The sequence below is a fragment of the Mesocricetus auratus genome, unplaced genomic scaffold, assembly GCF_017639785.1.
Source record: "Mesocricetus auratus isolate SY011 unplaced genomic scaffold, BCM_Maur_2.0 Super-Scaffold_100024, whole genome shotgun sequence".
In the NCBI taxonomy this organism is placed as follows: Eukaryota; Metazoa; Chordata; class Mammalia; order Rodentia; family Cricetidae; genus Mesocricetus; species Mesocricetus auratus.
The window spans coordinates 6,312,813-6,336,858 of record NW_024429205.1 but is presented as its reverse complement, the minus strand read 5'-3'; the positions used below and the strand labels follow the sequence as shown (position 1 = coordinate 6,336,858).

Sequence of the window (24,046 nt, the reverse complement as noted above, 5' to 3'; positions counted from 1 at the left end):
CTTCTTCTGGCCTCCTTAGGCACCAGATATGTACGTGGTACACAAACATACAAGCAGGCAAAACACATAAAATCAAATTAAAAATTTCTAAATGCTTTCAAAAAGGTAACTAGATCTCTTTGCAGTATGTGCATGAAGGAGAAAGTCCTCGTCTATAGGAAACGTCAAACTGACACTGTGGAGGGACCATTCATTCCAGATGTTTCTAGGGGGCAAAATACAGAACCAATGAGAGCTCGAGTCTAAGGACTCGACTCCAAAAAAATCCCAGTGTTAACACACAAAAATCTAAATTAATTACCCCGGTTTAAGATCTAAGTTTGTAACTGATCTCCATCTAAAAAACCTCCTCGAAGAATTAATGTTAAGACTCCTGAGAGCTAATCAGTAAGTTACACAGCATTTGGCCTCTCACCCTAGCATGGTAGAAACACAGGAGATTTCCAGAGCTCACACAGAAATCCCAACAGATGAAGGAATGGGGACCCTGCTATTGGAAGCCCTTTGAACGTGAGAGGCAGTGTTGGCTGCTGCGGCCAGGCAGGGCAACAGGTTACCCACCCGGAAGCCGGCTTCTTCTGAGGCAGGCGGCTGGGTGGCTGGGGCGGCAGGGGTGGGGGCTTGCTCTGCGAGGCTCCGGGTTGGGTGGGCTTGCTTGGCTGGTTCGCTCCGTCTAGTGTGCCGGACGTCTTCGCCACGGGAGGGGGTGGTGTGGAGGTAAGGGGATCTGCGGAGAGAAAATGGGGAGGTGAAGAGGGAGTGGGCTCCCTAGGTCACAGCTCACGTATCTAGTCTCTTCCTGGATCCTCCTCCCTCTCTAGCATCCTCTGGGAGCGGCTATGGCTGCCTCTCAGCTTGTCTCCTCGGGGGAACTGTGAGGAGGAGCAAACCCGTAAGGAAAGTGAGTCTCAACTACTGATTTCGCTGTGGCCTGTGTGTGTGTGTAGCCAGAAACCTGTGTAGGGGCCAGCCCTGGATTCTGTGGCCATCCTGCCCCCAAACCAGCAGGACAGGTGGAGTCTGAGGTTAGGCTCAAGCCCATCTGCCCTGAGGAGCCCAGAATGCTTGGGCCAGGATTCTTCTTGTATCAAGTGACCCAGGAGGGAACAAAACCCTACTGGCCTGTAGGGGGATAAGCTCTAAGGACAAACTGTGACAGGGGATGTGGTATGGGGTCCCCAGTCTAAGGAAAAGGGGAGGGTTTCTATTACTGTCTGCATTGTCCAGGTGACAGGCTGAGCCTCAGAGGCAAAGTGATACTGCCAAAGTGGGCTGTTTAATAAAAACAAAAAACAAAAACAACAGAGGATGAGATCATGTGCGGGGCCTTCCTTCACCCCACCCATCTTAAAAATGACAGAGCGCCAGGCCTTGTCAGTGGCCTGCCTCAGGATGGGAGCAAACATATGTAGAACAAGACTATGGGGAGGGAAAAAAAAAACCCCAAAAGCATCTAGTTTATGGCCCTTTACCCCTCTCTCTTCCCCTTTCTGTTATAACAGAAAGCCCAGGGTGGACTAGCCCAGGAGCACTATTATCGAGAGGGAGGAGGGAGAGCAGATGTGAGTCTTCTTAATGCTTGACCCGAGACTGCTACAGCTGGACCCTGCTCCACATCCTCTGCAGAACTTCCTGGACATGCTGCTGCCGCCACCAACAGAGCGGGAAAACGTTTGGCTTCGCGGCAGGAGAAAGGCCCTTTCTCACCGCCTGGCTCCCAGCTCCGGGAACTGCCAACCACACACCGGCTTGGAAAATACCATGCTGGATCATGAATGACACCCTCCCCCCCGCCCCATCACTATACAGCTAAAGGAACTGGACGTATGCTGTGTGTTTTGGGGGGGGTGCTGTTAAAACGGCTTGTGAGACAGAGACGAGTGAGCCATCTTGCGGTGGGTGGTGGGTGGATAGATGGGGGTTTGAAGTAGAAGCTGCAAGGGTTGGGGCGACAGGGGCAACATCTGGAATGTATCTGTGAGCAGCCCACAGCTGTCTCCCCCAAGTGGCTGCCAACAGTACCCCCTTTTTTTTTCCGGATTCATACATAAGGCCCACTGGCAAGAAAGGAAAAAGGAGGAAAAAAAAAAACGTACTGGTCGATGTCACTCGCAGAGGGGGCAGCGGTGGGTGGACAGCTGGCAGATCTGACGAAGATCGCTGCCTGCTGATACCGGCCACACCCACAGAGTTTGTCTTCCACAGGGTGTTAGCTGAGGTGGCTGCCTGAACTAAACCCACACGCATACACACACGCACACACAGGCAGGCGCACGCGCACACGCACGGAACAAAAACAGAAACAAAACACTTCGTTATTGATCCTCTCACCCACTGAAAGATCAACATGAGCCTTCTAGAACAGCAACAGAATCCTGAGACTTAGTCTTTTCTCTAGTGAGATGCATCCAAAACCACCAACAATAATAATTAATAGTAAAATAGTAAACTGCTCCAGGGAACACTCACAGGTGGCCTTTTCAATTTGATAGCGAACTTTTAAACTGTTATAGTTTGAAGGAGGAAATATAGCCATAAACCTGCCGAGCACTGCATTCAGGGCCTATGGAACCCCTGCTCATCTCTGCCCTGCTGGTACCTCCTGTGGGCCACAGAGACCCTGTTCTCAGCCAGTATGGGCAAGAGAAGGGTGTGTTCCAAACACGAGGGGCAGGGCGGGCTCTCCTCAGCCTCCTGTAATATACCTGTCTGGAACTCAGCGCATATGACTCTCAGGTGACTCTCAAAGCCACGGCATTTGCCCGGTCATGGTCTTTCTCACCGGGTGCCATTTACTCAGATGCACAGGGAGGGCTGGGCATGGCAGTGTGGAGACACGCCCTCCCAGGCTAGCCCCAGGACTGACAGGCAGCCCTCACACTTGTCCTATGGTGAGGAAGTTGTGCACTCCAGGGTGGGACACAGGGCGGCGTCAACTCTGTCCCCTACCCCCGGGTTCCAGCACTCCATGCTCACACCAAGTGTGGATGCTAGGGCAGGAGAGATGTAGAACGGGAGTGCAAATTACTTCACGTGGGGGAAAAAAAACAGAGCTAAAGATAAAATGGCCAAAAAAAAAAAAAATGGGAAAAGCAATCCCTCTGATTGTAAGACTGCATCCAGGAAATCGAGACGAGGAGCTGCTGAGTCCTCTCCTACCATCCACGGGAGCAAATGAAGTCTCTCCTGTCACAGAGCCAGCACAAGCTACTCCTGGGAAGGAGATACCCAGTCTCTGCGGCACTGGGCCTTTCAGAATTAACACAGGAAGAGCAGTGAGATGCCCTCAAGGACCTGCACTGCCCTGGGCAGCCTCTAGGAGGCGGCAGGGAGTGCTCATCAAGTCCAGGAGGAGTTTAAGAAGGGGGTGCCGGTGGGAGCAGGGGCTACAGGGCCTGATCTTCATACTTGTGCTCCTCAGTGATTCACCTAACTTTCTGGACCTATCGAGTGACAGGGTAGGGCAGCGACACGTGTGGTGTGGTCTGTCCAGCTGGTCTTCCAGAGACTCAATACCCAGTACCACCCTACACTGCCCACCCCTCTCCCAGCCGCCAGCTGCTGCAGGAGGCAATCTGCAGAGTTTTTATGCACGGCAAGTGGAAGCCACTATTCTCTCCAGGGAACCCCCTCCTTGACTCTGGAGGCCCTGAAGACTACCCCCTAAGATCGGCAGCCCTGGCGGAGAGCTGGGCTGGCCATTTGCTGGCCACTTCCAGAGGCAGAGCGGCCAGCTGGTCTTCAACTCTGAGACAAGCGATTTCATGTTTCTGTATTTGTAAAAGCAAACAAACACACACACATTAAAAAAAAAAAGGTACCTGTTGGGTGGATCTGCTATGTTCAGATGGGGTAGTTTTGTGAGCTCTTCACGCTTAAGACACCAGGAAGGCTCACACATTGGCGTTTTTACAATGAGGCTGGGCACTGTTTCCCAAGTTACTGCCTCGCACTCCTTCATTTCAAAGGAATTCTAGAGGCACTAAGGCATCACAGTGCCTTGAACTAGCCTTGAGAAAGAAGAGAGGGAGTCATTGGGACACCAGGCGGGGACCGGATGAGAAGAGTACAGCGGGAGGGGCCGAGGCGGAGGACACGACCGCTGACCAGCTGCAGGCCATCACTTCTGGCTCGCCCGGGGCAGCTCTGCATGACCCCGCGTACACCTCTGCCAGAGTAAGAACTCAGGTGCAGCCTCTACAGGTTTGGCCTGTTAAAATTACGGGGATCCTCAAGGCAGCAATCAGAAAACAGCTACAAAATAAACACCCACACCCCCAAACTTCTCGAAGCCAGAGCCCATTTCCAGGGGCCTCACCTTTGCCACCTATGTTCCGAGGCGGGAGTGGGGGCGCGCTGGCGGTGCTGGAAGGTAACGACGGGGAGGAGGGCGGGCTGCCACTCAGGATGGCTCCGTAGGTCTCATTCTGCAAGATGCTGGGCCCAAAGCCCCTCTGCTTGTCCTTGGTGAGGTTTGCAGTATCTCTGGCCAAAGACACGGCATTGGGCTGAAACTGACTGGACCCCAGCTGGTAGAAACTGACAGGTCGGTCCTCGCGCCGGTTAGGACTGGGCTGCAGAGGGATGCCAGGGCGAGAGCATGAGATGGAGCTGTAAGCATTGAGTTTTCTGGCCCAGCAGGTCCCGGAGCCCTTCTCTGCCCCAAAGAAGCACACAGACGCTATATTAATTATAAAGTCCTTTGCCATTGGCTATGGTTTCTTATTGTCTAGTTCTGTCTTAATTATTATCCCATAACTACTAATCCATGTATTTCCATGTGGTCTTATTTTACCGGGGAATGCCGGACTTGCAAATCCTTTGCCTGCTACATGATGACTGCTCAGTGTCTCCACAGAGAAGAGAGAGATTTCCTGTTTGTCTCTGCTTATATCCTTATTCTGTCCATCTATGTCACTTCCTGTCTGGCCAGTCAGCCAATCAGTGTTTTATTTATTAACCAATAAGAGAAACATATATACAGAAGAACATTCCCCATCATGGGGCTACGGCTTTTTCTGTGTGATATCAACTCATAGAAGCAGTGAGACGCATCCATCACTGCTGCGTGGTGGGCGCCATTCCAGCCCGGCATACGTTGCTGCATTTGAGCTGCAAGACTTTGAAGCCCACTCACAAGCTTCTTATAATTACGACACACACACACCCTACAGAGCCACGGCTTACTAACTGTAATTCTTCCTTCTGGGAAAGACTCCAAACATAAGCCACGCCACCTTACCAACCAGCCACCCCAGCCTAGCTCTATGCTGTCCTTGAGGTCCCCCTTCCCAAACACACTGTCTAACGGGGCAGAACGGCCCTGGCCGTGGAGCAGCAATGGATCTCCACCAGCACTGTGTTTAATTCAGTGCAGGTCAACGGGTTCCTTTCACATCTCCCTTCTGAGGCCCTGATAAACCAGAGGTCAGTAAGCCCTGATGCCTGCATTATCACTTGCTTAAAAAAAACATAGTGTGTTCTTTGTGTACGTGTGCAGGTACTCGTGCAGAGGTCAGAGGACACTGTGGGACTCCGTTCTCTCCTTCTACCATATGAGCCCCAGGGATCAAACTCAGGTCCTCGGGACTGGCAGACGCGCCTTACTGTGTTTATAAATAAAGATTTATTGAGATGCAACCATGTCACATCATTCACATATCTGTACTGTAGGAAATACTAAGTGCAGATGTTAAATGTTTTTCCATCCCTGATGGTCCAATAGCCTTCAGAAATGCTTCCATTTCTATTAATCATCTTCCATTTGTACCAACTATTAATCATCTGTTTATACTTTACATTAGAATACTAATGTCCTATATGAAAAAAAAGATAAGACGCTAAACCATGAAAATATGCTCGACCAGTTCTCTCCTCTCATTTTAATACAGAGATGCTGGCACACCTGGAGGGTCATGTCCAAGGGTTTAGGGTCTGGAGGGAAGCTGCCTGAACTTGACTCTGTACTCACAGACCCGTGTGACAGTGGCATCCCCTTGGGGGGCCGAGGTACCCCCAAGGCATGCTTGGCAGTGTGTATGATAGGGAACTGGACTTGGACTAGAGCCCTGTGCTCATTCCAAGGCCGTGTGAAAACACCTCTGTCCTTGTGGCTGAGGCAGCCTCCCCGAGGTTTCCAAGTCCCCTCCAATAAAAGGAGTTGGATCTGGTGAACTCCAAAGGTAGCTGAGTAGTTCCCACTGGTGGTTTCTAAGGTCACTCAGGTAAACATGACCAGCCACACAAACCGTGTCACCCGCCTACAGGACCTGACTTTGTATAACGGCTCCATAGCGAGTGGGGTGCCGTCCCCCACGATCATATAACTGCCTGTTCCGTTCTTCCATCGGCGTGGGCTGCAGCTAAGAGGCAGGGAGGGGAACGGGGAAGCCTGGGACCCACCCACATGAATGGACACACAGGATACCAGGAGCCCTCTCGCCGCGGCAGGGAGACACAGACCTGGAGTTTCTCGTCCACGTCGTCGTCACTTTCGTCCAGGTCCTCGTGCAGCAGCCGCCACTCGTATTCGACGTGAACGTGGGAGTTAAATCTTCCTGACAAGGCCTGAGTTAGCTAGGAAGGAGGAGGGACGCCTAGTGTTGCTGACCCCATGCTCAACCACAAAGGACACACGCTCATAGGGGTCCAGACCAAGACAACTGCTGTGTGACTTTGGGTGAGTCACTTGACTCTTCTGTACCCGCTTTCTCATGCAAAGCATGGGGGATTCGGGAGTAAATAACTTTTTCCTTTTGGTTTCTACTCCCCCTCCCAACTCCATCACCTCCCGGGTCATCTGCCTGCCCATGGGAGGTGCTCACCAACTCCTCACAGTGTTCATGCTTGAGGCGCTTGGCGATGTCCAACGGCGTCTCTCCCGACTCGTTGGCTGAAAGTCAAGGGAGGGTCAGGAGACAGCACAACTCAGCCTTATGGTTTGTATATAAAACACCCCCCAAGGCTCGGATGCCGACGGCTCGATCCTCAGCTGGTGATGCTGTTGGGGTGACTGGATCCTGAACTTATCGTTAAGTGTTTCTCAGTCTTTTGTTTTATCTTTTGAGAACTCCACTTAGTTCTGTACCCCCTCCCCTTTTTCCACTTTTGAGATAGGGTCTCTTTATGTAGCCCTGACTTCCTTGGAACTTGCCATGTAGGAGAGGCTGGTCTTGAATTCATAGAGATCCACCTGCCTCTGACTCTTGAGGGCCAAGATTAGAGGCGTTCCTCACAAGGCCCAGCTTGTACCTCATTTTTAATTAGGTTGTTTTCATTTTTTCCTTTTTTTAGCATTTCGAGACAGGATTTCTCTGTGAAACAATTCTGGCTGTCCTGGAACTCACTTTGTAGACCAGGCTGGCCTCAAACTCATAAAGATCCACCTGTTTCTGTCTCCCTAGTGCTGGGATTAAAGGTGGCACTACCACTGTCTGGTTAGGTTGTTTTCTTTTTTTTTTTTTTTTTTTTTTTTTTTGGTTTTTCGAGACAGGGTTTCTCTGTGGCTTTGGAGGCTGTCCTGGAACTCACTTGGCAGTCCAGGCTGGTCTCGAACTCACAGAGATCCGCCTGCCTCTGCCTCCCAGTGCTGGGATTAAAGGCGTGCGCCACCAACGCCCGGCTAGGTTGTTTTCTTGATGGCGTCTTTTTAGTTGTTTGTATGTTCTAACAGGGACTAACCCTCTGTGAATGTATACTTGTCACAGATCTCTTCCCATCCTGTAGTCTGCTGCTTTGCTCAGATAGTGGCATCTTTCTTCAGCTTCATGAGGTCCCACTTATGAAGTGTTGGTCTTAGGGCCTGTGCTGTTGGTTCTCTGTTCAGAGTCCTTTCTCGTGCCCATTTCCCACCTTCTCTTCTATCAGACTCGGGGAATCTGGTTTTACGCTGAGGACAGAGGGGGTTGTGACAGGGACGGGGTCTAACTTCATCAACGGGTGTGAGGAGGCGGGGCCTCGATGGAGGAAAGTAGGCCCTGTCCCTCTCCCCTGTGCTTCCTGACTGCCATGAGGTGAGCAACCCTCTCCACCACATTTTACACCTCACCTCAAGGCCAAATCCATGACACCCAGCGGGCCTCAGACTGACACCAGAGTCAAAATCAATGTCCCCTCCCTCAGACTGATTTCTCAGGTATCTGTCAGCGATGGAGAGCCAACCAGCATGCTGGGAAGAGCCTGTTCTCTGCAGACAACGCAGACTTTGCATGCTAATTACTTCCTGCACTGCTGTGACAAACCCCCCCGACAAACTGTGCAGAAGAAGGGAGGCCTCATTACGGCTCCCACTTCCCTCACGGTGGGGAAGTCACGGCAGCAGGAGCGTGAGGCAGCTGGTCACACGGCACCCACAGTTGGGAAACACAGACATGAATGTTGGTGCTTAGTTCGTTTTCTCCTTTTTAGTAGGCCTGGGGACACAGCCCAGGGGACGCTGCCATCCAGAGTTACAGGGACCTCTCCACTACAAGCACCCATGGAGACATGCCCAGAAGTTGGGTTTCCATGGTGACTCTAAGCCCACCACGCTGATAATGAAGACTATCTTGTGCAGTAAGGGGACACCTCACTAAAGTAAGGCAGTCACGGGATGCAGTCAGGTTAACCTAGGCAGGGCTGGCTGGCATTTAGTTGTGCGGGATACAGCAACATAGAGAAGCTATGGTTTTTTAAGAGAAAAGACTGAGCTACCTAAGAACTGTTGAAGCAGCCAACTAATGAAAACCATGACCCCAAGGACAAAGTATCCAGAGAGCAAGCGTGTGCACAGTGACAGGCATCCGCCCCCACCCTAGAAGGCAGTAAGCCCTGCAGGTCAGACTTCCGAGCTGGCCCTTTCTCCTCTGCAAGTCTCTGTCAACAAGGATTGTTTGGTTTTTACTACCCCCGGCCCTTCTTCTTTTCAAGCTCAGATAGGGTATCTCTAAATAGCTCTAACTTGCTGGAACTCGCTGTAGAGACTAAGCTGGCTTCAAACATCCAGTCACCCCCCTACCTCTGCCTCTCAAGTGTATGTGCCACCACGCCTGACTTGATCTGATTTTTACAAGTGTGGCTTTCGAGCAGGACGGATCTGTTCATCTACTTTTCATTTGGTTCAGTAGTTCTCCAAAATACTTCCCCAGGGACCAAGCACAGCTAGATGGCCCGGAGCAAACTGTACACTGGCAGTGTCAGCGGGCCAAGGGCCACGGAGGGGAAACAAGGGGCAGGGAGTATTAGGATCTGTTACAGGACTACAAACAGAGGAGGGGACAGTGACAGCACCTCCTCTGTCAAAAGGCTCAGTCTCATCCTGGGGGGGGGGGGTTGAGCCAGGGTTGCTACACAGATCAACTAGATGCACCCAGCTCAGGGCTTCTGCAAGGCCATGGATGTGTCTGGAGGCTAAGACAGACAGCAGGTGGAGCCTGTGGATGCAGATGCCACTCTGCGGGACAAGTAGGGAGAAGAGGCACTCTTTCCAGTGTGAGAACTGCTTCTAACACCAGACGTGCAGGGCTGCGGGAGGGAGCCCGAGGGAGGCCGGCAGGGCCACCGGCACCCCAGCACACCAGGGACAGCTTACCTATCTCGATGGAGGCCTTTCCCCGAAGGAGGAGCTTGAGGCACTCGGCATTGTCGGTCAGGCAGCAGTAGTGCAGAGCCGTGCTGCCTTTGCCCGTCTGTTTGTCCAGGTTCCCGCTGCTCGGAACACAGACAGAGAGAGGTAAAATAACAGTCCAGGGAGGACAACTGGACCACAGATAGGGGAAAGACACACAATTATTTATCTAGCCCATCCCCCACGGCGGGTCGGGCACCGCTGTGAAGGCAGTCAGGGAACAGGCCATCCCAGGGAGAGGCAACAAAGACAGAGGAGACCAGCAAGAGTGGTGTCTGTGCTGGTGCTGTAATCTGGGTCAGAGCAGCGGTTCTCAACCTGTGGGTCGGGACCCCGTGGTGATCGAATGATTCTTTCACAGGGGCCGCACATCAGATACTCCGCACATCAAATATTTACATTATGACTCACAACAGTAGCAAAATTACAGTTATGAAGAAGCAACGAAAGCAATTGTATGGTTGGGGGGCCACCACCACATGAGGGACTGCATTAAAGGGTTATAGCATCAGTACGTTTGAGAACTGGTTGGAGGATGGTACACCTTGGAGTAATCTTGGTACCTGTCCCCTGCCCTCTAGGCCTGTGGTACCCAGAGCACAAGGCCCACTGTTCAGTCTATACAATCTGCCCCTCCTGTCACACCAGGGAAGAAGCAAACTTTTTATTTTGTTCCTTTTCTTCCTTTAAAAATTCTTTTATATGTATGGGTATTTTGCCTGCAGGAATGTCTGGGCAACATGTGCATGCCTGGTACCAATGGAAACCAGAGGAGGACACCGTATCCCCTAGGACTGGAGATATAGATGGTTGTGAGCCACCACGTGGGTGCTGAGAATTGAAGTCGGGACCTCTGGAAGAGCTCTTAACCGCTGAGCCATCTCTCCAGCCCCCTTCATTTTGTTTCTCGATGTTTCCACCAGGGAAGGGAATGCTACTGTTGAGTTCAGTGTCCCGAGGCTCCTGCAAGCCTGCTGGCCCTAGGACAGCCCTCTGAAAGTGGGTGAAGGGGGACACTTCTGAAGATTTTCACCTGTGGCTCTATCATGAACAAGACCAGGTTATCCAAAACAAAAGGTGTATGTGTTCCACATACGTGATAAAAGCAATTACCATCCAAAGTGTCACCACTCCTGGGAAAGGACAGGAGGCCTTGCATCCATAGGTTGACAAATAGGGACAGAGGGCCCTGGGGTAGGCACCCGCTGCTCCCAGCAGAAGGAAAATAGCGCCTCAGTGTGGGAAGCCTCAGAGCCCCCCTTCCTTTCTTTATGCAGTGCTGGAGATGGAACTCGGGGTTCGTGCATGTGAAGCAAGCGCTTACCACTGAGCTCACCCCAACCCGCCTCCTATCCTGATGCATGCGCTATTGCTGTCTTCCTTCTATGGGGGGGATATCAGGCTGCTGCCACACGAGCACTTATGTGAAGGCAGAGACGCAAACTGTCTACTTATCAGATGTCCAGCATCCATATCAGGCCCTGGGCTGGGCTCAGAGGACAGAGTGTCTAATTGACTACACCCCGAGCTTAGGCGTCACAAGGAGTCGCAGATCTTAGGGCTGCAGTCCTGAATGTCTCTCCTACTTTGCAGCTACTTCTTCTATCTGCAGGGAAGGGCAGAGGCCACAAACATAAACCATTTCCTGTTGCTATCCCACTAGAATTTCCCATTCCATTTGCAGAGTTTAACTAGCACCCTCTGCTCCAACACAGCCAACCCCAGCCAGATCAGGGAGTCACAGGACAAGCTGAAAGGTCTTGGAACGTGCCTTGTAGTCGCCAGGCAGGGGTACAAACGGAGGTGGCACACACTGAGTAACAGGGACTGCCGAGCAACTCAACAGGAAGATTCTAGTCAATGATTACAAGTGGCCTCTCAACCCAAAGGAACCGATCAGTCTTCACCCAGTGTTCTGATGCACAGTTCCTGGTTTAGGCCAAGGGCTAATGCATCCTCATTTCCTCAGAGCTCTCTGCTATGGAGATGCTATGAGGGGACTAACAGGGAAAAGAGCCACTCACATGACAAACCAGAGAAACACTCATGTCATAGCTGGTGGCCCCGGCTCCCACATGGTCTCCCCAGGGCTGGGGGACCTGAGCAGCCATGGTTCCCTCAAGAGTCTTCTAGACTCTAGCTGCTGGGTCTTGCAGGTACCACGGAGGCCTTCTGTTCTCACACTCTAGGCCTTTCTAGGGAATTCCCATGATTCATACTTAAATCTGAGACATGAGCATCTTGGCAACAGGGCCCGAGTGATGGAGACAGCATCTGGTACCTTGCTGGGAAGCCCCAAGGACAAAGGCGTCCGCTTAGTGCGACACCCACCTGTTCTGGACCAGGAAGTCCACGATGTGGAGGGAAGTCCGGTCCACAGATCTGACTGCAAGATGGAGGGCCGTCTCATCTGGCTCCTGAAATTCAAACCAAGACATTTGTGATTCTGGTGGCATCTTTTAACCCCAGGACTACCAAGGTGAAACATCACGTTTCTTCCAAGGCCTTTTCACCTTTTCCCCAAAATGTCTATCTGTGGCACAGGGTGCCCACTTTTTAATCTCCACAGCAAAAGGCATATGGAGTAAGAATGGCTCCCATAGGCTCATATGTTTGAATGCGTGGGCTCCTGTTAGTGGAACAATTTGGAAAGCACGAGAAGGTGTGGCTTTGGTGGAAAAAGTGTGTCTCTGGGGGGGGATGAGGGTGGGCTTTGAGGTTTACAAAGGTTTGTGACATTCCCATTCTGTCTGTCTGTCTCTGCCTTGTGGATGCGTTTCAAGATGTGAGCTCTCAGCTACTGCCCGAGATTCATGCCTTCTGCCTGTGAACATGTTCCCTGCCACGCTCCCTGCCATGACGGTCACGGACTCCAACCCTCGGAAACTGTAAGTCCCAAATAAGCACTTTCTTCTCTAAGGAGTCTTGGCCATGGTGTCTTATCATAGAGATAGAAAAGTAACTAACGTAACTTCGAGATCGGTCCTTCCCCTCCTTACTCACAGGGCTTGAGAAATGCAGGGGGTTCAAGTTCAAATCATTTCACCTGAGCCCCTACCCCTACATCAACAACACAGGTAGAGAGAAGGTGGGTGGGCAGATCAAAAAGTAGAGGGGAAATAAAAGCCCAAAATGTCGAAGGCGCGAACAGATGGCTGCCTCTTTCTCCGCTAGGTACCTCCTGCTCAGTCCTCTGGGCAGTACGGGCACACCCTGCCCTAGACAAGGGGCTTGAGTTTTCTCCTGAGAAAGAATGAGAGTGATACTGGCTAACAGTCAGGAAGAGCCTGCACCACTAGGAGAAAGTACCGTTACCCTATAACACTCTCTCTCGTGGGATCTAGCTTAGCCTAGGAGTCTGGGTCCAAGCATGATGGCCCCTCCTCGTACCAGACCATACAGGACACTGACCCCAGTCCTGAGACCAGGAGGCTCTTTGGACCTGGAGTATGCACCCATGGGGACTCTGTCAGGAGACCAGGACACTCGACAGCTCCTGAGGTACCAACAGTGTAACACAGACATGATCCCAAGAGTAACATCTGGATGCTGGAGGAGGTGTTCTACCCATCCCTTCTGGGAAGACCCCTAGAGTGTGAGCTACAGGATGGGCCTTGGCATGGCACTCCTCAGCATGGGAGATGCTCTGGGACTAGCTTCCCATGGGAATGAGAAGCTCTTGCTAAACCTATTTGGGGTGGGGTGGGGTGGGGTCCTCTGAGGCGTTTTAAAGCTTCTGATGACGGAGTCCCTTCCACCGCAGATGGGCTGTCCTTCAACATCTGGCATTACAAGTTTGGCTTAAGAATAAACCGACAGGGCTAAAGAGATGGCCCGGCAGTTAGGAGAACTTGCTGCTCTTGGTGGGACCCCTGTTTAGTTCCCAGTATCCATGTTGGGAGGCCCACAACCACCTGTAACTCCAGCTTCAAGGGATCTGACACCCTCTACTGGCCTCTGAGGATGACTACATGCACAAGGTGCATATATACATGCAGGTACACACACCTAAAATTAAATTAATCTTTTCTAAAAAAAGCATAAAACACACACAGTTTCAGTTTGAAAGGAGTCAGTAGTCCAGGTGGTGCACAAATATAATCCCAGTACCCAGGAAGGGATGATCGCTAACAGAGTGAGACTCTTTTTTTGTTGTTGTTGTTGTTGTTGTTTTTTTTTGGTTTTTATGAGACAGGGTTTCTCTGTATTGTTTTGGAGGCTGTCGGTCCAGCCCGGCCTCAAATTCACAGAGATCCGCCTGCCTCTGCCTCCTGAGTGCTGGGATTAAAGGTATGCGCCACCACTGCCCAGCTAGAGTGAGACTCTTAAAAAAGGGGTGACTATAGTCAGCAATGTATTTAAATCATATGTTCAAAATTGCTGAGTGGATTTGAAATGGGTCCACGGCAAAAGATAAGCATACGAGATGACCTATATTATGGTCATCCCACAATGTGAATATATATCAAAATGCAAAGTGTTTGCACAACATAATGTTGCACGTGAACGGGGTTGGGCATCCTGAACGCAAGTCATACATCCAAAATGCAACACAAACCTAAACTTTGTGACTAGCGGAAAATTCTACACCTGAGTTCAGATGATGGCTCACAGTCAAAAACAGAGGAGCACTGATGATACCACATAAAACCCCTTGGGTGTATACGGCATTCGAGAGACACAAGCTGACTGTACGCCACATCTGAGAACCTCACTATATACATAGTATTTCAATACCTAAAAATCACCCCAAATGAAACACACTTCTGGGCCAACCAATCAGGATAAAGTATGGTCAACCTGCACATTTGCCAGCGAAAAGAAAACATGCCACCTATTTCCCTCGGGGGGTGAGTACAATATGGAGAATAACACGGCTGAACACACCTCCCTTGTTTCACCCCTAAATCTTCATCCTTTTGCAGCCCCTCTTACATGCCCATTGGCCAGTGGGATTTTTTCTGTCAGGTCCACACCATCGGCGTAAGCCTGGAGTAAGCCAAAAATGTCTCTGGCCTTGACGGCCTCGCAAAGGCTGTGGAGCTTCGCCGAGGTGTCTGCGTGCCTCTTCCTTGCGTATCTCCTCTCGATGTACTTGGCTGTGATGTAGTCCTTCCTTGCAATCCTGAAACCAGACATAACTGATGGGTGAATCACGGAAGGCCTCCGTCCATCCACCTAGCCCACCATCTGCAAGGCTGCCTGGCCCCGCGGGCTCCTTCCTTAAGCACAGCGTGCATAGCTTCTAGTATCAAAGGTACTGAAGCCCACGCAGCAGTCCCTGGCTTCGCCCAGTTATAAAGACGGGAGCCAAGGGCGTGGCTTCTTCATCTCAGCCACACCCACAGCTGTCCCCTTCCGTGACCCTGAGCTCTCAGCCCAGCATGCTGTGGTCCCTGCAGCTAAGCCGTCTTGCCTCTTCAGCACCACCATATCAGATTCTCTGGGTTTTGTTTTTTAAATGGATATTTACCTCTCTGGGGCTCTGAGTCCCGCGACAGTGGTTCCAACCCAAACATGGGACAGATCTCTGTGATCCTCTGTGACCCCTGGTTGCATTGAGCTAAGACTGTGCCATTAGCTTGTTCTTGACTTTTTTTTTTCTTTTTTTAAATGTATAGACTGAGATGCGTGGTGGATAGTAACAGAACACACAGACCTATCTATCTGGCGTTGCTGGGGAGTAGGGGAGGCGGGGGTGGGGCTTCCTGTTGCTTCTCAGAAACACAAACACTTTGCCTCTATGTGCAGACACAGCCTGGCCTTTGGGTGGCCCAGTCACACAGCTTTCCATCTCCACACCCAACTGGGGGTTCACAGGCCATCAGCAGGTGCCTTTAGCTTCCCCTTCAGCATACGGTTGAAGATGCCGTGTGCTTACATCAAGCTACAAGACGCTCGCTCTATCAAATCTAGAAACAGAGTATCTGCTGAATGAAGCTGGCACAGAGCAGGGGCTATTTCTTTGATTTATTGAGCCATTAAATATTTACCGAACCACTACAAGCAGCATAGTGTGGTGGCAAATACAAAAGTGAGTGAAATGTAATTTCTCAGAACAGTGTGTGGAAACCCAAGTATACTGCAAAGTGTGATGGAATGTCACCAGAAAGAGCCATAAATTAACTGTTTTCTTTTATTTGGGTGGGGGTGTGTGAGCCAGATTAAAGGCCTCACTATATTGTCCATACTAGCCTTGAACTTACTATGTAACCCAAGTTAGCCTAGAACTCACTGTATAGCCCAGGCTAACCTCAAATGCTTAATCCTCCTGCCTCAACCTAGTCACTGCAGGAATTACAGTCATGTACCATCATGGCTGCTCACACAGTTTATCGAGCCTGTAGAAGAACCAATGTGAGTGTGTTTTCATCTCTGTGCTAGCTACCACCATCATTTGAGGAAATAATGTGTAAACTTCCTTGTGAGAAATGTCAAGTGCGTGCGTGTGTGTGTGTGTGTGTGTGTGTGTGTGTGTGTGTGTGTGTGTGTGTGGTGTCTCACAGTGGACAGAGCACGGATGCTGAGAAATGGCATGCATTCTTAGGATCATTTACCCCTAGAATAAACAGATGCCTGGCATTCATAAGGAATCCTGTCAGCTTTTAAAAAAAGATGTATCTCTTTTTATGTGTATGAATATTTTGTCTGCATGTATGTATGTGCACCACATACACTTCCTGGTGCCCTTAGAGGCCAGAAAGAAGGCATTTGGTTCTCAAGAACTGGAGTTCTGAATTGTTGAAGCCACCATGTTGGTTCTGGAACCCAAACCCAGGTCCTCTGCAAGAGCACCAAGTGCTCTTTTTTTTTTTTTTTTAATAATTACTGCTGTGCTCTGGATTAGGGACAGCAGATACTTTTAATTATTTATTGTGTATACAGTGTTTTGCCTACATGTATGCTTGTATGCCAGAAGAAGGAGCCAGATCTCTTTATAGATGGTTGTGAGCCACCATGTGGATGCTGGGAATTGAACTCAGGACCTCTGGAAGAACAGCTAGTGCTCTTAACCTCTGAGCCATCTCTCCAGCCCGCAGCAAGTGCTCTTAACAGCTGAGCCACCTCTCCAGCCTCTACCCCTGGTATGTGAAAGTATACTACTATACTCTGTTTAAAGTATCTTCAATTTCCACCTGCTATCACTCTGCTCAAACACGGGTGCTGTCTGTTTGCTGGCTGGGAGACCTAGCCCCGCCTCCTTCTTCTTTCTGCCCCGCCTCGCATCACTCTCTGGCAGGCGCACCGCCCCAGGCCCTCCTGTGGGCAAGCAGAGCAGTTTAAGAGACAGGAATGATGTCTAGGGTCAGGATGCCACTGCCCTGTCTACCTCCTCAAGCCCAGTGTGCTTGAATAAGACTTCGATAAAACTGGTAGGCAATCCCTTCTGTATATGGCCCGTCAATGGGCCAGCTGGGACCGCAGTGAGGCACACCAGCTTCTCGATCAGTTTTGTATCAACAGCAACACACACGCAAAGGTTTTCTGCAGGAGGCAACAGGCCACACACACATCTCGAAGGGCAGTGACAAAGAGAATGGTGCACGGTGTCCTGTCTGTGATGACGAGGCCCAGGTCACCACGCTGGGAGAGTGGGCAGAGAGACAGAAGAGTGGTAAGGGGCACCTCGGTGCCCGACTCTCACTCAGCTAAAGAGCCTACTGTCCTCTGGCCACTTCCTAATGAAACCAGCCACACCTCGTGTCTATTTGGACATGCAAAAATGACTAAAAGGGAAAAAAACCATCAAAATGAAAACAAGTAACAGCTTTAGCTATGGGGACACAACAACTGATGTACCCCCAGACCTCTTTGTCCAGCAAACGAGACCAGCCAGCCTTGTACTCACATGTCACTGCCTGGGTTGGGTTTGACTGAGTTCTCAGATGGTAGACAACACTCCATGATCTCATTAAAGCCTGCATTCCCAATATTCTTGGCAAGCTGCAAAAACAGAAGCCTATTTTAGGGCACTCAATTATTAATACCCTCTGCTGCTGCCCGTTCCCAACATCTGATGATTTGTTTAATGGCCACTGAGAAATAGAGCGGCAAAGTGGTTTGCTTTTAATGAAAAGGCACAAAACCCAGAGCCCCAAGGGTATGGCAGGCACGACCAGAGGACGCTGCTGCGGAGAATGGACCGAGTCACTACAGACTCACGTCCTCACCGGCTCTCCTGCAGAAATCCATTCTGCCACAGCAGCTGCGAGTGCAGTGTCACAGGGGTACATGGGGCCAGCAATACAAAACTCAGGTTCAGTTCGGAGAGTTAGTTTTATCCATGGAACGGGGGGGGGGGGGGTTATGCGCAATTAGCTCACAGGGCTGTAAAAATGGCAAAATGGGATACTTTCGGTGAAAACCTTCTGCAAACTGAAACACTGTGATGTCATGTGTGACCTCCAAACAAGTCTTCTGACCTTTCTTTTCGACAGAGTTTCCCTGTGTGGCCCTGACTCCTGAAACTTACTCTGTAGACCAAGCTGGTCTTGAACTCACAGATCTACCTGCCCTTTGTCTCCTGGGTGCTGGGATTAAACCCATGCAACCATTATTACCTTACCTCTCCTGACCTTTCAATACACAAGCCATACTTTCTTGTGTAATATTTAGTAAGTCCCATGGGCCGGGCACAGCCATACTGCCTTGACATCATGGTAACTGGCGTTTGCCGGATGAAGAACCGTATGGCCAGGAGCTCCTTTAGAGTGGGAGTGCCACCACCTCATTCCTAGTGACAAACTCAGCGCCCACCCTTGAAATGAGCTTCCAGGTCAGATTCCTGCCACTACCACGCCCCAGCCCATAAGTCAGATTTCTAAACATGTCACGAAACTATACGGGGAGGGTACATCTAGCACAAGGGTTTGGGAGAACAGATTATTTAATTTCTTCATTGAAAACAACACAGTGAATGAGTTGACGACACTGAATACTTCTCAGCTCGATTGCCCATGCAGACAAAGATAGACAGAGACACTCTGGGGGTGACGGCGGCTCCTGTCGGAAGGGTCTGCCCTGTCCCTAGGGGGCACTAGCCTAAGTTTCGACCCAAAGCCATCTCTGGGTTAGATAACAGGACACCCTGGCATGAATTCCCATTTGCCTGACGTGGTAGAGGCAGTGATGGAATATGGGCAGCTTGCCCTTGGAGCGGTGAGCCCCGCTACTTCTACGTTGTCCCTGACGAGTGAGCCACTCACACTCACTATCTGCCCCTCCTTGCTTAGACCTGACTGCAGGGCCTCAAGCCCTGGTAAGAGAGCAAAATCTGTGTTCCTGCACACAAGATCCTCGGAGAAGACATCAAGGGCAGCACAACCCATCCAATGACAAGTGCCTCAGACACGAGATAAATGCCCTGCAAAGGATTTCTTGTGTAGCTAGCATGAGACATGGAACTAAACATCGATAATGGATTCCTGGTGTAGACAGCTTGCTTGCTTTGGTACCCTATCATGAAATCGTAGGGGCTGGAGATGTGGCTTCTGCCATTTGTTTTTGTTGTTTTTAAATGATTAAGCTCAGGTAGAGGATGGCGCCCACATTATACATATACAACTGGGTTTCTTTTAGAAATTCCAAAATTTTGGCTAGTTACTAAACTCACATAGACCTCTGTACTTTTTTAAATTTTTATTTAATTTTTTATTTTATGCACATTAGTGTTTTGCCATGGGTGCCAGTTCCCCTGGAATTGGAGTTACAGACAGTTGTGAGCTGCCATGTGGGTGCTAGGAATTGAACCTGGGTCCTCTGGAACAACAGTCAGTGCTCTTAACCCCTGAGCCACATCTCCAGCCCCTACGATTTCAAATACTGTTTTACGATTTACCTTTTTTTCCATGTGTATGAAGGTTTTGTCTGCATGTGTGTGTATATGCGCCACATATGTACAATGACGATGGAGTTCAGAAGAGGGGATCAGATCCCCTGGAACTAGAGTGACAAGATGATTGTGAGTCGCTGTGTGGGTGCTAGGAACCGGACCCTGGTCCTCTGCAGGAGCAACAAGTGCTCTTCAACACTGAGCCATCCCTCCAGCACCTATTTTAAATCATTTTGACTTGAGGTTGGTTGGGTATGTAAACCCACTGGTACAGAGGATCAACAGAGCATCACTCAAGATGGTGAAACTGAAGCCCCGGCCCTCACCCTTCAAGCTGCTTCAAGACACAGAGTGTCATGTAACTGAGCTCCTCGCTGTGTTGGGCATAAGGCGCCATGTTGCTCTCTACTAGCTCAAGCCAACAACTGAGACAAATTCATAAAGTGATGATGATGATGACAGACAAAAAGAAGCAGAGGGGCCGGGGACATGGCTCAGTGGGTAAAGGGGCTTTCATTACAAGTCTGACAACCCGAGTCTGATCCCTGGAACCCACGAAAGCCGTGGCGGTGGCATGCAACTGTAATCTTAGCACTCCTTTGGCAAGACAGGAGGGGCAGACATTAAGAGTTACCCAGAAGCCCATGGGCCGGCTGGCCTAGAATATACAGAGTGGCAGACACAAGAATGACCACTCAACAGGGTAGACGATAAGAACAGACTTCCAAAAGTCCTGTAAAATACAACAATTCATTGTATAAAGCAGCACAGGTGTATGTGTGTGTGTGTGTGTGTGTGTGTGTGTGTGTGTGCACGCGTGTGCGTGTGGCAACAGAAGCTCTTTTTTTTTTTTTTTTTTGGTTTTTTGAGACAGGGTTTCTCTGTGGCTTTGGAGGCTGTCCTGGTCGGCTCTGTAGACCAGGCTGGCCTCGAACTCACAGAGATCCACCTGCCTCTGCCTCCCGAGTGCTGGGATTAAAGGCGTGCGCCACCAACGCCCGGCTTACAGAAGCTCTTATCCAACCCAGTCCAGGTAGGCAGCATGCTCATGGCCAAGAAGCCTGTCTGAGAGTCACACAGGTGCCCATAATAGGGGAACGGGGCCTTTATAACCCTTTAGCAGTGGCAGGAGCAGGGTATGAAGCTACAACAAGGCCTCAGGTTTCATCTAGACACTCGTCTTAGAGTTTGGGATGGTGTGGAGCAGAGCCCCTGCTTCCTATTCCCACAGGGAAGGATGTCAGCCATGGTAGATTTTCTCTTCCTCTCTGTCCTCGCTTGAAGACAGGAACCAGAAGTGAGGGAGGGAAGCAGGACTCCTCAGGTCCCAGAGGAGCCGTAACACCGAGGCCTGCTCCTCCTCCTGGCTTGGTCTGGTCAGGCTGCCCAGTGGGATGGACAACCACAGTTACCACACACAGGCACCACGTAGCCACCTGGGCCTCTGCCAACTACAGTCTGGATCTATTCTGGTTTGCTCACTGTTTATTCTGTCTCAGGAGGGCGGAGGACCTGAAGACAGGCCAGACCTCTTGACAAACACATACATGAGGGTTCAGGAACAAGAGAGAGGTGACTAGTGCAGGCAGAGTCAAGAAATGCTGGAGTGAACATCCAGAGGGTAGGAACGGAGCTCGCACACGTAACATCTATGTGGACCTGGCTGTTCCTAGAATACATCTAACAATATATACAGATGCTTGGGTACTTGGTTTTACCGATAGCTAAAAACAGCTCAGTGTTGTGACTTACAGACAGGATTGCGCAAAGCCTATGGTATCCCAGGGCCTTACTTAGGTCAGAGAAAAAGTACAAAAAACCCAAAATAACAACAACAAAAACCCCAAACAGCCATGGCACTGCTCGGGACCTAAGTGTCATGCAGTGGACGGCAGCTGAGTACAATTTCTCACAGCCACTGTAGCCCCTACCCGGAGTGGCTTAGTTCAGCGCCTTCAAAATGCCAGCGCTGACGGCAGTCCCAGGCCTCGAGGCTGCGGCTAACCTGCCCTGGAGTCTGACAGTGCAGCAGAGGAGACCTCAAGAGACAGCTGAGTCAGCTAACCAACTGCCTAGGCTTCCTGACATTCCTCCAGCATGATGGAAGGCCTTGCAATGCATTTTCCTTTGTTCTGTTCAGAGTCTCACTCTGTAGCCCAGGCTGGCCTGGGACACGCTGTTTAGCACAGGCTGTGCTCAGGGCTGTTTAGCACAGGCTGGGCTCAGGGCCACAGCAATCCTCCGGCTTTAGCCTCCACAGTTGCGCTCACAGGCCTGAGCCACCATGCCCCTCTCTAAGTTAAATTTCAAAATACTGAAGTTTTCTTTAACTTACCACATGACGGTGAAATAGATCACAATACCAGTACCTTAGTAGGTAATATGGTTTTTCAGATGACCCCCGCTCCTCCAAAAAGCTTCTTTATAAATGTTCTTCAAAGGTAAGGAGAAATTTCACCTCTTTAAAACTCAGGCTTGCCAGGGGTCTCTGAAACCAGGCCCACCGAAGCGCTACGGCAGTGGTTCTCAACCTTCCTGACGCTGAGACACTTTAGTGGTGACCCCCGTCATAACATTATTTTTGTTGTTACTTCATAACTGTAACTTTGCTACCATTATGAATCATAATGTAAACATCTGTGTTTTCCAATGTTCTTAGGCGACCCCTGTGAAAGGGTCATTCTACCCCAAGAGGGCTGAGACCCACTAAGCCTACTAGAGGATGGAATGCCAAATGGTTGGGGTGGCACAACTTCCCCCCAAAGAACCAAACGAACCCTTCAACTGCCTGCGCTCCTTTTCAGTGAGCCAGGGTGAGTTTAAAAGCAGGTACCAGGAAGTGGAGGTAGTTACCGTCCACATCCAGTCACTTCCTTAGATGCTGCCCAGTCCAGCAGGTCAACGTGGAAAGTGCGCTCCCAAACAAAAGCAAATTAAAACGGAGAAACAGCCGGGGCCCAGCGTCAGGCAAACTTTGCCAGCCAGGTAATAATCCACAGAACTGAGCAAGGGGCTCTCCTGGAGAGGAAAATGCTGAAGTCATGTTGGAGGGCAGGAGCGGTGAGCGCTCATCTTCTATTCAAAACATGATGCCAAAGAGAAAATGAAAATGCATTCAGGTCTTGCTCCTGGGCTGGCTGTCTCTTTCAGGTCATTTAAAAAGTCTCCGCTCGCCAACAAAAGCAAAAATGGAAAACTGGAATTGCTCTGCAAAAATAAGTGAAGGGCAGCCTATGGAATGAGAAAAATACCTGAGACACTGGTTTGATACGGGAACAGAATCAAAAAATATATAACAAGCTCGAATAACTTGACGGAGTGAACACAGATAGTCCTGACTCAAGGGCAAAGGAAACAGCAGCTGGGCACAAGACTAATGCCCAGTGACACCAACCGCAGGCACAGCCCCTCATACTGAGAAGCCCGTTATCAGAAGCCGCATCGAGGATGAGAGAGAAGACAACTGTGTACACCAGTGGTTTGAATTTATGGAGGTTTCTTTGCTCGGCGGTTAAGAGTACACACTGCTCTTACAGGGGACCCACCTTTCATTCCCAGCATCCCCCTCAGGTATCTCTCAGTCATGGGTACCTGGCATTGTCTTCTGAGGCACCTCTCCAGGACCACGTTTTGAGACACATTTAATTAGTCAATATTGGAGCGGGGCTCTAACCAGCTCTGGAAAACTAATTACTAGATGTCTAGGAATTCTGAGAGACAGCTGTTAAACATTGCTACTGTTAAAAATTACACTATGTAAATGCATGATAAATCATGTCAGCAAACTACAACACTAGTTATTCAGGACTCATTATCTTGCTGAGCATGTCGGTGAACACCTGAATTCTAAGCACGTAGGGATCTGAGGACAGCCTGGGGTACACAGTGAGACCTTTCCCCCCCACCCAAATAAAACAAATCTCATCATTCCTAAATTTGACTACATTTCACCATTATCAGTGTCTTGACTCCCACTTGTATGTATTATATTTGTATGATGAATGTATGCTAGAACCCTGCTGTTTTTGAGCATCCTTCGCCAGCCTCACAGTCAGTAAATAAGAGTAGTTCAAAACTGGTGACAATAGCATTTACACCAGGGAAATAGGCAGGCTTTGATCAAGGGCTCTTTGCTCCTCAGAGCTGGCTATTAAACACTTGTTGCAGACGGGCTCTGGGGAGGGGCAGATGCAATGCTGACATGCTTCCCACATGGCCAGAAAACCCACCATAAACGACTGTTTGTATCCCAAGAGTCTCACGGGTATGAGTGTGCTAACTTAATGGGTGTAGAGCCTGTGTACATTATGGTACTGTAAGCAAAGTCACACACACACCCCCCATGCCCTCCCCACCCCCGTGAAGTGGGAGATCCTACACCAAGGATGTTGAGTTATAGAGATCGGGTGAGCTAACACATAACACATTATCTCACTATACATCATTTGACATGTCCCCCTGTTTTAAGCTAACTAGTGGAAGTAGAAATTGCTACTGTCCATCAGTATTTGCTGAGATTCTGTTCCCTTGAGAACTCGGTGTGGCCATTTAAGAACTAAGCCCTAATCAGTTACCCCAGAGATGCTGTACATTCACACACCTCCAAGATG

General features: G+C 50.1%; 1 protein-coding gene across 6 annotated transcripts in view; it reads right to left on the bottom strand.

Annotated features, from left to right (window-relative positions):
* Positions 1-24,046, bottom strand: part of Asap2 (ArfGAP with SH3 domain, ankyrin repeat and PH domain 2) — a 154,684-nt gene that overhangs the window by 10,251 nt on the left and 120,387 nt on the right. For 2 of the 6 annotated variants that reach the window (XM_040731001.1, XM_040731002.1), the window contains 9 exons: positions 17,454-17,548; positions 14,540-14,729; positions 11,936-12,021; positions 9,569-9,684; positions 6,825-6,892; positions 6,463-6,576; positions 4,319-4,574; positions 2,097-2,231; positions 562-727 (listed from right to left, as the gene is read on the bottom strand). In XM_040731001.1, the coding sequence (XP_040586935.1) occupies positions 562-727; positions 2,097-2,231; positions 4,319-4,574; positions 6,463-6,576; positions 6,825-6,892; positions 9,569-9,684; positions 11,936-12,021; positions 14,540-14,729; positions 17,454-17,548 (1,226 nt within the window). The other 4 variants (XM_040731003.1, XM_040731004.1, XR_005870874.1 and 1 more) reach the window with 3 other exon arrangements.